This window comes from Embiotoca jacksoni, unplaced genomic scaffold, assembly GCF_022577435.1.
Source record: "Embiotoca jacksoni isolate LCO1_2020_lvr unplaced genomic scaffold, fEmbJac1.0.p SCAF_10, whole genome shotgun sequence".
Taxonomy (NCBI): domain Eukaryota; kingdom Metazoa; phylum Chordata; class Actinopteri; family Embiotocidae; genus Embiotoca; species Embiotoca jacksoni.
This window is the reverse complement of record NW_027185230.1, coordinates 10,153,387-10,165,655: the sequence shown is the minus strand read 5'-3', so window position 1 is coordinate 10,165,655 and position 12,269 is coordinate 10,153,387. Positions and strand designations below refer to the sequence as shown.

Here is a 12,269-nt window from a genome sequence, read left to right as displayed (position 1 = left end):
CAAAATATGTTAAAAAAGTCATACTATAGCAAGTCGTCCAAAATATGTTAAAAAAGTCATACTATAGCACGTCGTCCAACATATGACATAATAGTCATACTATAGCAAGTCGTCCGAAATATGTTAAAAAAAGTCATACTATAGCAAGTCGTCCAAAATATGACATAATAGTCATACTATAGCAAGTCGTCCAAAATATGCTAAAAAAGTCATACTATAGCATGTCGTCCAAAATATGACATAATAGTCATACTATAGCAAGTCGTCCAAAATATGTTAAAAAAGTCATACTATAGCAAGTCGTCCAAAATATGACATAATAGTCATACTATAACATGTCGTCCAAAATATGCTAAAAAAGTCATACTATAGCATGTCGTCCAAAATATGACATAATAGTCATACTATAGCAAGTCGTCCAAAATATGTTAAAAAAGTCATACTATAGCAAGTCGTCCAAAATATGACATAATAGTCATGCTATAGCAAGTCGTCCAAAATATGCTAAAAAAGTCATACTATAGCATGTCGTCCAAAATATGACATAATAGTCATACTATAGCAAGTCGTCCAAAATATGTTAAAAAAGTCATACTATAGCAAGTCGTCCAAAATATGACATAATAGTCATACTATAGCAAGTCGTCCAAAATATGTTAAAAAAGTCATACTATAGCATGTCGTCCAAAATATGACATAATAGTCATACTATAACATGTCGTCCAAAATATGTTAAAAAAGTCATACTATAGCAAGTCGTCCAAAATATGTTAAAAAAGTCATACTATAGCACGTCGTCCAACATATGACATAATAGTCATGCTATAGCAAGTCGTCCAAAATATGCTAAAAAAGTCATACTATAGCAAGTCGTCCAAAATATGTTAAAAAAGTCATACTATAGCATGTCGTCCAAAATATGACATAATAGTCATACTATAACATGTCGTCCAAAATATGTTAAAAAAGTCATACTATAGCAAGTCGTCCAAAATATGACATAATAGTCATACTATAGCATGTCGTCCAAAATATGACATAATAGTCATACTATAGCATGTCGTCCAAAATATGTTAAAAAAGTCATACTATAGCATGTCGTCCGAAATATGTTAAAATAGTCATACTATAGCAAGTTGTCCAAAATATGACATAATAGTCATACTATAGCATGTCGTCCAAAATATGACATAATAGTCATACTATAGCATGTCGTCCAAAATATGTTAAAAAAAGTCATACTATAGCAAGTCGTCCAAAATATGACATAATAGTCATACTATAGCATGTCGTCCGAAATATGTTAAAAAAGTCATACTATAGCACGTCGTCCAAAATATGTTAAAAAAGTCATACTATAGCATGTCGTCCGAAATATGTTAAAATAGTCATACTATAGCAAGTTGTCCAAAATATGACATAATAGTCATACTATAGCAAGTCGTCCAAAATATGTTAAAAAAGTCATACTATAGCATGTCGTCCGAAATATGTTAAAATAGTCATACTATAGCAAGTTGTCCAAAATATGACATAATAGTCATACTATAGCATGTCGTCCGAAATATGTTAAAAAAGTCATACTATAGCACGTCGTCCAACATATGACATAATAGTCATACTATAGCAAGTCGTCCAAAATATGTTAAAAAAGTCATACTATAGCAAGTCGTCCAAAATATGTTAAAAAAGTCATACTATAGCACGTCGTCCAACATATGACATAATAGTCATGCTATAGCATGTCGTCCGAAATATGTTAAAAAAGTCATACTATAGCACGTCGTCCAACATATGACATAATAGTCATACTATAGCAAGTCGTCCAAAATATGTTAAAAAAGTCATACTATAGCAAGTCGTCCGAAATATGTTAAAATAGTCATACTATAGCAAGTCGTCCAAAATATGTTAAAAAAGTCATACTATAGCACGTCGTCCAACATATGACATAATAGTCATGCTATAGCAAGTCGTCCAAAATATGTTAAAAAAGTCATACTATAGCATGTCGTCCAAAATATGACATAATAGTCATACTATAACATGTCGTCCAAAATATGTTAAAAAAGTCATACTATAGCAAGTCGTCCAAAATATGACATAATAGTCATACTATAGCATGTCGTCCAAAAATATGACATAATAGTCATACTATAGCATGTCGTCCAAAATATGACATAATAGTCATACTATAACATGTCGTCCAAAATATGTTAAAAAAGTCATACTATAGCAAGTCGTCCAAAATATGACATAATTGTCATACTATAGCATGTCGTCCAAAATATGACATAATAGTCATACTATAGCATGTCGTCCAAAATATGTTAAAAAAGTCATACTATAGCACGTCGTCCAACATATGACATAATAGTCATACTATAGCAAGTCGTCCAAAATATGTTAAAAAAGTCATACTATAGCAAGTCGTCCAAAATATGTTAAAAAAGTCATACTATAGCAAGTCGTCCAAAATATGTTAAAAAAGTCATACTATAGCATGTCGTCCGAAATATGTTAAAATAGTCATACTATAGCAAGTCGTCCAAAATATATTAAAAAAGTCATACTATAGCACGTCGTCCAACATATGACATAATAGTCATACTATAGCATGTCGTCCAAAATATGACATAATAGTCATACTATAGCATGTCGTCCAAAATATGTTAAAAAAGTCATACTATAGCAAGTCGTCCAAAATATGTTAAAAAAGTCATACTATAGCACGTCGTCCAACATATGACATAATAGTCATACTATAGCATGTCGTCCGAAATATGTTAAAAAAGTCATACTATAGCACGTCGTCCAACATATGACATAATAGTCATACTATAGCAAGTCGTCCAAAATATGTTAAAAAAGTCATACAATAGCAAGTCGTCCAAAATATGACATAATAGTCATACTATAACATGTCTTCCAAAATATGTTAAAAAAGTCATACTATAGCAAGTCGTCCAAAATATGACATAATAGTCATACTATAACATGTCGTCCAAAATATGTTAAAAAAGTCATACTATAGCACGTCGTCCAACATATGACATAATAGTCATGCTATAGCAAGTCGTCCAAAATATGCTAAAAAAGTCATACTATAGCAAGTCGTCCAAAATATGTTAAAAAAGTCATACTATAGCATGTCGTCCAAAATATGACATAATAGTCATACTATAACATGTCGTCCAAAATATGTTAAAAAAGTCATACTATAGCAAGTCGTCCAAAATATGACATAATAGTCATACTATAGCATGTCGTCCAAAATATGACATAATAGTCATACTATAGCATGTCGTCCAAAATATGTTAAAAAAGTCATACTATAGCATGTCGTCCGAAATATGTTAAAATAGTCATACTATAGCAAGTTGTCCAAAATATGACATAATAGTCATACTATAGCATGTCGTCCAAAATATGACATAATAGTCATACTATAGCATGTCGTCCAAAATATGTTAAAAAAAGTCATACTATAGCAAGTCGTCCAAAATATGACATAATAGTCATACTATAGCATGTCGTCCGAAATATGTTAAAAAAGTCATACTATAGCACGTCGTCCAACATATGACATAATAGTCATACTATAGCAAGTCGTCCAAAATATGTTAAAAAAGTCATACTATAGCATGTCGTCCGAAATATGTTAAAATAGTCATACTATAGCAAGTTGTCCAAAATATGACATAATAGTCATACTATAGCATGTCGTCCGAAATATGTTAAAAAAGTCATACTATAGCACGTCGTCCAACATATGACATAATAGTCATACTATAGCAAGTCGTCCAAAATATGTTAAAAAAGTCATACTATAGCAAGTCGTCCGAAATATGTTAAAATAGTCATACTATAGCAAGTCGTCCAAAATATGTTAAAAAAGTCATACTATAGCACGTCGTCCAACATATGACATAATAGTCATGCTATAGCAAGTCGTCCAAAATATGTTAAAAAAGTCATACTATAGCATGTCGTCCAAAATATGACATAATAGTCATACTATAACATGTCGTCCAAAATATGTTAAAAAAGTCATACTATAGCAAGTCGTCCAAAATATGACATAATAGTCATACTATAGCATGTCGTCCAAAATATGACATAATAGTCATACTATAGCATGTCGTCCAAAATATGACATAATAGTCATACTATAACATGTCGTCCAAAATATGTTAAAAAAGTCATACTATAGCAAGTCGTCCAAAATATGACATAATTGTCATACTATAGCATGTCGTCCAAAATATGACATAATAGTCATACTATAGCATGTCGTCCAAAATATGTTAAAAAAGTCATACTATAGCACGTCGTCCAACATATGACATAATAGTCATACTATAGCAAGTCGTCCAAAATATGTTAAAAAAGTCATACTATAGCAAGTCGTCCAAAATATGTTAAAAAAGTCATACTATAGCAAGTCGTCCAAAATATGTTAAAAAAGTCATACTATAGCATGTCGTCCGAAATATGTTAAAATAGTCATACTATAGCAAGTCGTCCAAAATATATTAAAAAAGTCATACTATAGCACGTCGTCCAACATATGACATAATAGTCATACTATAGCATGTCGTCCAAAATATGACATAATAGTCATACTATAGCATGTCGTCCAAAATATGTTAAAAAAGTCATACTATAGCAAGTCGTCCAAAATATGTTAAAAAGTCATACTATAGCACGTCGTCCAACATATGACATAATAGTCATACTATAGCATGTCGTCCGAAATATGTTAAAAAAGTCATACTATAGCACGTCGTCCAACATATGACATAATAGTCATACTATAGCAAGTCGTCCAAAATATGTTAAAAAAGTCATACAATAGCAAGTCGTCCAAAATATGACATAATAGTCATACTATAACATGTCTTCCAAAATATGTTAAAAAAGTCATACTATAGCAAGTCGTCCAAAATATGACATAATAGTCATACTATAACATGTCGTCCAAAATATGTTAAAAAAGTCATACATTAGCAAGTCGTCCAAAATATGATATAATAGTCATACTATCACATGTCGTCCAAAATATGTTAAAAAAGTCATACTATAGCAAGTCGTCCAAAATATGACATAATAGTCATACTATAGCATGTCGTCCAAAATATGTTAAAAAAGTCATACTATAGCAAGTCGTCCAAAATATGACATAATAGTCATACTATAACATGTCTTCCAAAATATGTTAAAAAAGTCATACTATAGCAAGTCGTCCAACATATGACATAATAGTCATACTATAGCATGTCGTCCAAAATATGTTAAAAAAGTCATACTATAGCAAGTCGTCCAAAATATGACATAATAGTCATACTATAGCATGTCGTCCAAAATATGTTAAAAAAGTCATACTATAGCAAGTCGTCCAACATATGACATAATAGTCATACTATAGCAAGTCGTCCAAAATATGTTAAAAAAGTCATACTATAGCATGTCGTCCAAAATATGACATAATAGTCATACTATAACATGTCGTCCAACATATGACATAATAGTCATACTATAACATGTCGTCCAAAATATGTTAAAAAAGTCATACTATAGCATGTCGTCCAAAATATGTTAAAAAAGTCATACTATAGCAAGTCGTCCAAAATATGTTAAAAAAGTCATACTATGGCAAGTCGTCCAAAATATGTTAAAAAAGTCATACTATAGCAAGTCGTCCAAAATATGTTAAAAAAGTCATACTATAGCATGTCGTCCAAAATGTGAAAAACAGTCCCTAACCCTGCAGATCTTGGCGGTAGTAGCAAATATTCAAACGAGAACTTTAAAGGCCGAAGTTGAGAAAGGTTCCATCTGAACAGCAGTTGAACTTGTCGTCCAAAATGTGAAAAAACTTCATACTGCAGCATGTGGTCCGAAATGCGATAAAATAGTCATAGTCTATCATTCTGTCCGAAATATAAAAGAAAAGTCATACTATAAGAAGATGCAAATTCCACGTAGAAACTACCAGGCGGGTACCAAAACTTGGGACCTTGAGACTGTGAGACGACAACACTGACAACTGCACCATTGTGTTGCCTGACACAACTTGAAAGGAAGTCATACTTATACCATGTAGTCAGAAATAGAGCAAAAAAGTTATACTTCTTTAATGTTGTAGTTTGGACGACATGCTATAGTATGAAATTCATTCACATTTTGGACGACACGCTGTAGTATGAAATTTATTCACATTTTGGACGACACGCTATAGTATGAAATTTATTCACATTTTGGACGACACGCTACGGTACGACATTTTTACAATATTTTATTGTATAATTTTGCATCACTTTTTGGTCGTGTTACATCGATGTTACATTGATTCTCTTTGCAGCCGTTGTACATGTTGCTGTCACGTTGCATCTCTTATCGTCTTAGCACTTACCTCTAATCGTCTTTTTGCAGTCGTTTTGTGCCTCTTTAGTCTTTTCACCTCCGTTTGTAGTCATTTTGCATCTTTTTTTTTTTATCATTTTGAATCTTTCTTCAGTCCTTTTTTGTGTGTTTGTTTTGGCAATCTGGGATTGACTTTTCCAATCTGGGATTGACTTTTCAACAACAAACGTATGATTTTTTTTTTTATCTTTGCGCTGTATTTCTCGAAAAATGGAAGTAGCAGCTTTTAAAAAAAAAATCAATTAACACATAAATGTCTTCCTCTCAAAAAACTAATTTAATCAAAACAAAGTGTTGATTCATTACCAAGTTTATAAAACAGTGATTTAGTTACATAAATAAATCGATCAGTGTATCAAATCTTAGTTTCGACTTCATGAGCATGTTGACATGGTTGTACAATCGTTTACCTAACGTAATAAATAAAAGGGAGCATCATTCTAAACAAAAGAGCTACTGACGAACCTCCAAAGAGACGACACTGAAAAAAACCCCCGATGAGATGAGCTTTTAAAGCGCAGAACACAGAGCCAGTCCAGCCACAAATCAAAGACACTGAAAGGCTGTAACCAAAGTCAGTTGGCGTATGAAAAGAGTTTGGTAGTTAGAACTCCCATTTGGTTATTTTAAAGCATTAAGACAAGGCAAATAAAGAAGGCTGTTCTTGTGAGGAATTCTACAGAGACGTTAAAACCGGTCGAAGGGGAAATAAAACAAAATAAAAAAAACTGACGAAAAACAAAGAGCGGAACAGTCGAGATCGACGGTAAAGAGCGACTTTCTGTTCCGCGCAAAGTCGAGAAGAAAGCGCCGCCGGACGTGAAAAACGTCTTCGTTTAGCGAGCGGAGCGCCGCTGGGGGGGGGGGCGGGGGGGGGGGGGGGGGGGGGGGGGGGGGGGGGGGCGACGACGCGAGAGGCAGATGTTCTCCCGCCTCCGAGCCTGGTTCCTGTTCGAAGGGACCTTTTTTTTTCCCCCCCTCCCTCCCGTTGGGAGGTCTTTCCCGTCTTTAACAGCCGGCGTGTTTCTCTGCAGTTCATTACATGTCTGCGAGGCCTAACGTGTTTGCCGTAGGGGACCGCCCCCCCCCCCCCCCCCCCCCCCCGACGCGATGCAAGTCGAACGTTTTTTTTTAAGTCCGACCGATATGTTGTTGTTGTTGTTTTTTTCCTCGTTTCAAAAAAACCAAAAGTACTGCAGCTTCAAGTATTGTGCCTCACATAGAATATTCTGTCATAAATTAGTTAACATATACATTTTTTTGTGTTTTTTTTCAATATTCAGACATATACTTTCATATATACAGGACAATAAAATGCTTTTGTTCTCTCTTTTTCTTCTTTTTTTTTTTTGTGTGCTTTTTTTTTTTTTTTTTTTTCTTAGAGAAATCCCTGAGAGTGTCTGTCGACGGTTTCCACGACGGCTCGTCGTCGCGTTTCGTCGACAAATGTGTCCGTAGAAAATGACCATACCGACGTTACAAAAGCCAAAACAAATTCGGTCTGAAGATGGCGGGAAAATAACAGCAACGTGAATTCTGATGGGTGTGTTTTGGAGTTTGTGTTGAGCGGACGGAAAGGGAGGGGGGGGGGGGGGGGGGGGGAAGTAAAGCTGGATCCTTTAAAAAGAGGTACTGGTCACTTCAGATGGAGTTGCTCCATTTGGTTTTAAAGCCGTTTTGTCTTCTGTTTGAGGCTGTGAGCGATAGCTGAGGGAAGTAGGAGTGCAAGGTCGACATTTTGCCACGGGACAATACAGGATACACTCAGTGTAAAACTCTGAACTCTCTCTCATACATGTAAAAAAAAAAAAGGGAAACGCACAAACTTTCCACGAGTTTGACAGCTTTCTCCTCCTGCAAAAATGAACGCTTTTCGTGCAGATCGGTGCCGAGGGGCCAGGCGTATCAAACCGTGCTCGGTTTCCCTACCCAGGAAGTGGTGTTTTGAAATGAAAATACTTCAGACCAGACGAGACGATTAAGGAGTTTAAATGCAAATTCACAGCCGTAAGTTGCAGCCCTTAAAATATACTTTGCCGACTAAATTGTTACTATTTATGAATTTGCCGATCCTGGTCTATAAAATATTAGAAACAAGCTAAAGATAACGCTTTGTTTCGTCTTGGTGTACAGTCCCCAAAAAAAAACATATTTATTTTACTGTACTGTTGAGATAAAAAAAATAAATAAAAAAAAAAAAAAACCGCAGCTGAAAACTGAATTTTAACCGTTTTTTTGGGCTGAAACGTTTCAATCGATCGAGAAAAATAAGTTGAACACGTTTTAAGGTCCTTAAATAAGGGAATTTGTCGCTTATTTGCGTTTTAAGTGCAATAATTTAGCGTCTTAAGTGCAATAATTTAGCGTCTTGGACACTTGTTCGGACAAACGAAGACATTTGGGGACGTCACTTCGACTCCAGGATGTTGTGTGCAAAAAAATTATGTGCGTAAACTCAGTTTTTAGCTTCGATCTACGAACAGTTTGATGCGTCTGGCCCACGGCGTCGCTTTTAATGTTGTTTTTTTTTGTTGTTTTTTTTCAGTTTCAAACTTCTCACTTTCAGGAATAAAAATTCACTCTAAAACACGTTTCACACTCATTCCCCTCAGTTTGGGCTGTCCCACACCAGAACCCGTCCGTGCTCACGCTCGGTACGTTTTTAACGTCACGGTCTTAATTATTGGCCTTCGGGGGGGGGGGGGGGGGGGGGGGGGGGGGGTGTTTACCATCGCGTCCGACCCATCAGTCCCAAATCAAAGGAATGAGATTCTCGTGAGTGTTGTTTTAGGTGGATTTTCACTTCAAGTTAGAAAGGATTATAAAAAAAAAAAAAAAAAAAGGAGACTCAAGTAAAAAAAAAAAAAACATCGATTTGGTCATTTGTTCCTCTTTCAACCAAATCTCTCTCTTACGAGCATCATGAGCTTCTTCTTGCCCTTGTATATCTGTTTCAGGTTGTCTATGAACTGCGTGAACTGCATGTGTGTCCGTCCTGCGCCATGAGAAACGTCTCCCTCGCTTTGCTGAGGAACTCGATGAACTCGCTGTAGTGGCGGCGGGCTGATGTGCGTCAGCCGAGAGTGCGTGGTGGTTGATGTAGGCCCCGATCGTGGCGTCCAGCAGCTGGCCTGAGCGGGAGCTTTGTCCAGCGACATCAGCTTCCCGGAGTTCCTGCGGCCGTGCAGCGCCACGACGCCCGGCGTCGTCAGCGTGCACCGCCGCAAGATGTCCGACAGGACGGTGGCGCACTTCACGCTCTTCACCACCAGGGGGATGACGGCCGCCAGTTCGTTTTTCCCCAGCGAGTGGCTGAGGGCGCACGCCCACAGCACGTCGTTGATGGCCGGGTGCGTGTCCTGGTTGTAGCTGAGGTTCAGGTGAGCCATGGCCAGCGTCGCCAGCTTGTACGCCCTCATCGGGTAGCCGCGGGTGCTCCATGTAGCGCGCGATGGTGAACAGCTGCGTGTAGTTCATCCCCGTGGCGGCCGCGTCCAGCACAATCTGGTAGGCCGTCTCGAAGGCCGATGTGGTCCTTCTCGCAGAGCGTCAGGGCGGAGAGGGCGCAGTTTTGGGGGGTCCTTCATGGCGCACTGCAGGGGCCAGGGTGCGGGCGGAGTTGGCCAGGTTCTCCTGCTGGTGGCAGTCCAGGTGCAGGCGGACGATGGTGCCGTTGGACATGACCGTGCTGGCCACGACACTCGTCGCCTCGGTGGGGGTGAAGAGGGGTGAACCAGCTCTGCATGATGCTGTCCAGCGCAAACACACCTGGAACGGAGAGGAAAGCCTTTGAGATCAGTCGCATCAACGAACCGCCGCCGGGTCTAATAGAAACGCGGGCGAGTCAAAATTGCTGTAAAGCTACAGACTTCGGATGATTCATCGTCGTTGACGAACCCCAACAGGGAAGATCGCGTCGTCTCAAAACAGAAAACAGTCCGGGTGGGATTTTTCAAGCAGCAACCTGAATAGGTCTTTCCTTAAATCCTCGTTAAAGATAAGTCGAGCACAAAAATGACATGAAACACGAAGTTCAAATTTGGTACTATTTTTCCCTTTTTTTTTTGGTGAAACAACACAGCTGCATCCCGAAGTGAGAAGTTTAGTGATATGACCAAAAAAAAAAAAAACATCAATTAACTTTCCAGAAACTCACGACGACGCCAAACGTGTTGGACTGCTGAAATATCCCTGACAAAAACACCTGGAGTCCTCCCGTCCTTCAGTAACATTTTGCCGTTTCATAAAAGAATTGCAGAGCAATTTATGACATGAAACATAACATCTTAGAGCTGTTATAAAGATAAATGTTTTCACGGGGGGTGTTGTGAGGCCGAGAGCCGCAATCAAGGCAGTAAAGTCAAGACACTGAAGCTTCATTGGTTTTAGTATTTTCATGTTTTTTTTTTTGTTGTTGTTTTTTTTTGGGGCCGGAACGAAAATATAAAACATTGCCAGACTTTTTAAAATCATATAGTGCTATATAGGATAAAAAATAAAAAATAAATAAAAAAAAAGATTTAAATTCTAAATAATTTTCTTTACCTTTACCGCCGTTCAAAGTAAAATGCTCCTTTTAAACCCCCGAAGTCGTTCAAATAAATCTACCAATAATAAAGTCTTCGTAAAAACCTTCATTTTGAACCCTAACCTCCGTTTAATTATCAGATGCAGCGGTCATAGTGTATTTGTGTCTAAAAGTTCAGCTCCAGCATCTTTCGCGCCACGATCCGACCCAAACGTCGGTGATGTATTTTGATGAATGTTTTTTTTTTTTGGTGCGGTCTAATTGGGTACTCAGGGTCTAATTCTTGGACATTATATGACGCGGGCCTCGCTCCGCATCACCGACCGGCCCGTTCTCAATGAATCCATTCAAACAGAAACAGGGACCCCTTGTCACCCCCCCCCCCCCCCCCCCCACCCCCACACACACACACACCCCGACATTCAGGGAGAAAAATCATCTGGGAGGAGGGTTTTCCCCCTCCGCGGAGCTCCCTCCCTCCGGACACAGCTTCCTGTTCCACTTCAGCGAAAAATCAGCCGCCGGGCTCCGGCGTTTTCGAGTCCAAACACAAGGCCCACTTAATCAGCCGACGGCCCACAGTCGCCCACAATTACCGCCCTTGCCGGTCATTCCTTCTCTCCCCCCTCGCCCCTCTGAAAAAAAAAAAAAAAAAAAACCCCGCTCTTAAGGTCCCGTTGAAGTGCGACCCGCCGTTTCTCGAAGGTCTCCGAACATGCGCGGGGGGCGAGAAGATCTTCACGAGTTTAGTTGCATCTGAGCGTTTTTTTTCTTCAGCTGGGTGGAAACGTCTAGAAACTCGCCTCCAAACTGAATTTTTCAGCCGGTTGCGGAGTTTGGCGATAATTTCCGACAAATGACGACGACCCGCCGCCGTCAGCGTCGTCGATGTCTTTCGGCGGGGAAAGACGAGACTCACCAACTTCCGTAGCACAGGTGACGAGCCAGCGCACCATCTCCCTCCTCCTCCAGTTCAGCGTGGACAGGGTCATCCTCATCACCTGTCAGGAACGTCAAGAGGTTTAGCCGACAGCCCCGCGCCGGCGTGTTTGTTTTGTCTGTGTTGTTGTTGTTGTTGTTGTTGTTGTTGTTTACCTGAAGGCCCAGCTCCAGGGAAACTTTGAGCAGCGTGATGTCCGGCAGGGCTGTCCATCAGCGTGGCGATTTTGAAAGCGTCCTGGGCCAGTTTGAAGATGTGCGAGGAGGAGTGGATGTTCTTCTGGATGGACTCCAGCACCGTTTCTAGCTTACGAGCATCACCTGGTAACACAACAAACAAACAAACAAAAAGAGAGGCAAAGTTACGCGTTACATA

At 38.7% G+C, this 12,269-nt stretch overlaps 1 protein-coding gene across 1 annotated transcript in view; it reads right to left on the bottom strand.

The window, feature by feature from the left end:
* Window positions 1-9,151: 9,151 nt before the first annotated feature.
* The window catches only part of zswim6 (zinc finger, SWIM-type containing 6), a 39,758-nt gene continuing 36,640 nt past the window's right edge, over window positions 9,152-12,269 (bottom strand). The window contains 13 exon segments of the mRNA XM_069165384.1: window positions 9,152-9,413; window positions 9,416-9,484; window positions 9,486-9,518; window positions 9,520-9,555; window positions 9,558-9,857; window positions 9,859-9,951; window positions 9,953-10,003; window positions 10,005-10,025; window positions 10,027-10,152; window positions 10,154-10,194; window positions 11,874-11,955; window positions 12,050-12,097; window positions 12,099-12,214. Coding sequence (XP_069021485.1) covers window positions 9,321-9,413; window positions 9,416-9,484; window positions 9,486-9,518; window positions 9,520-9,555; window positions 9,558-9,857; window positions 9,859-9,951; window positions 9,953-10,003; window positions 10,005-10,025; window positions 10,027-10,152; window positions 10,154-10,194; window positions 11,874-11,955; window positions 12,050-12,097; window positions 12,099-12,214 — 1,109 coding nt within the window. The 3' untranslated portion in view covers window positions 9,152-9,320.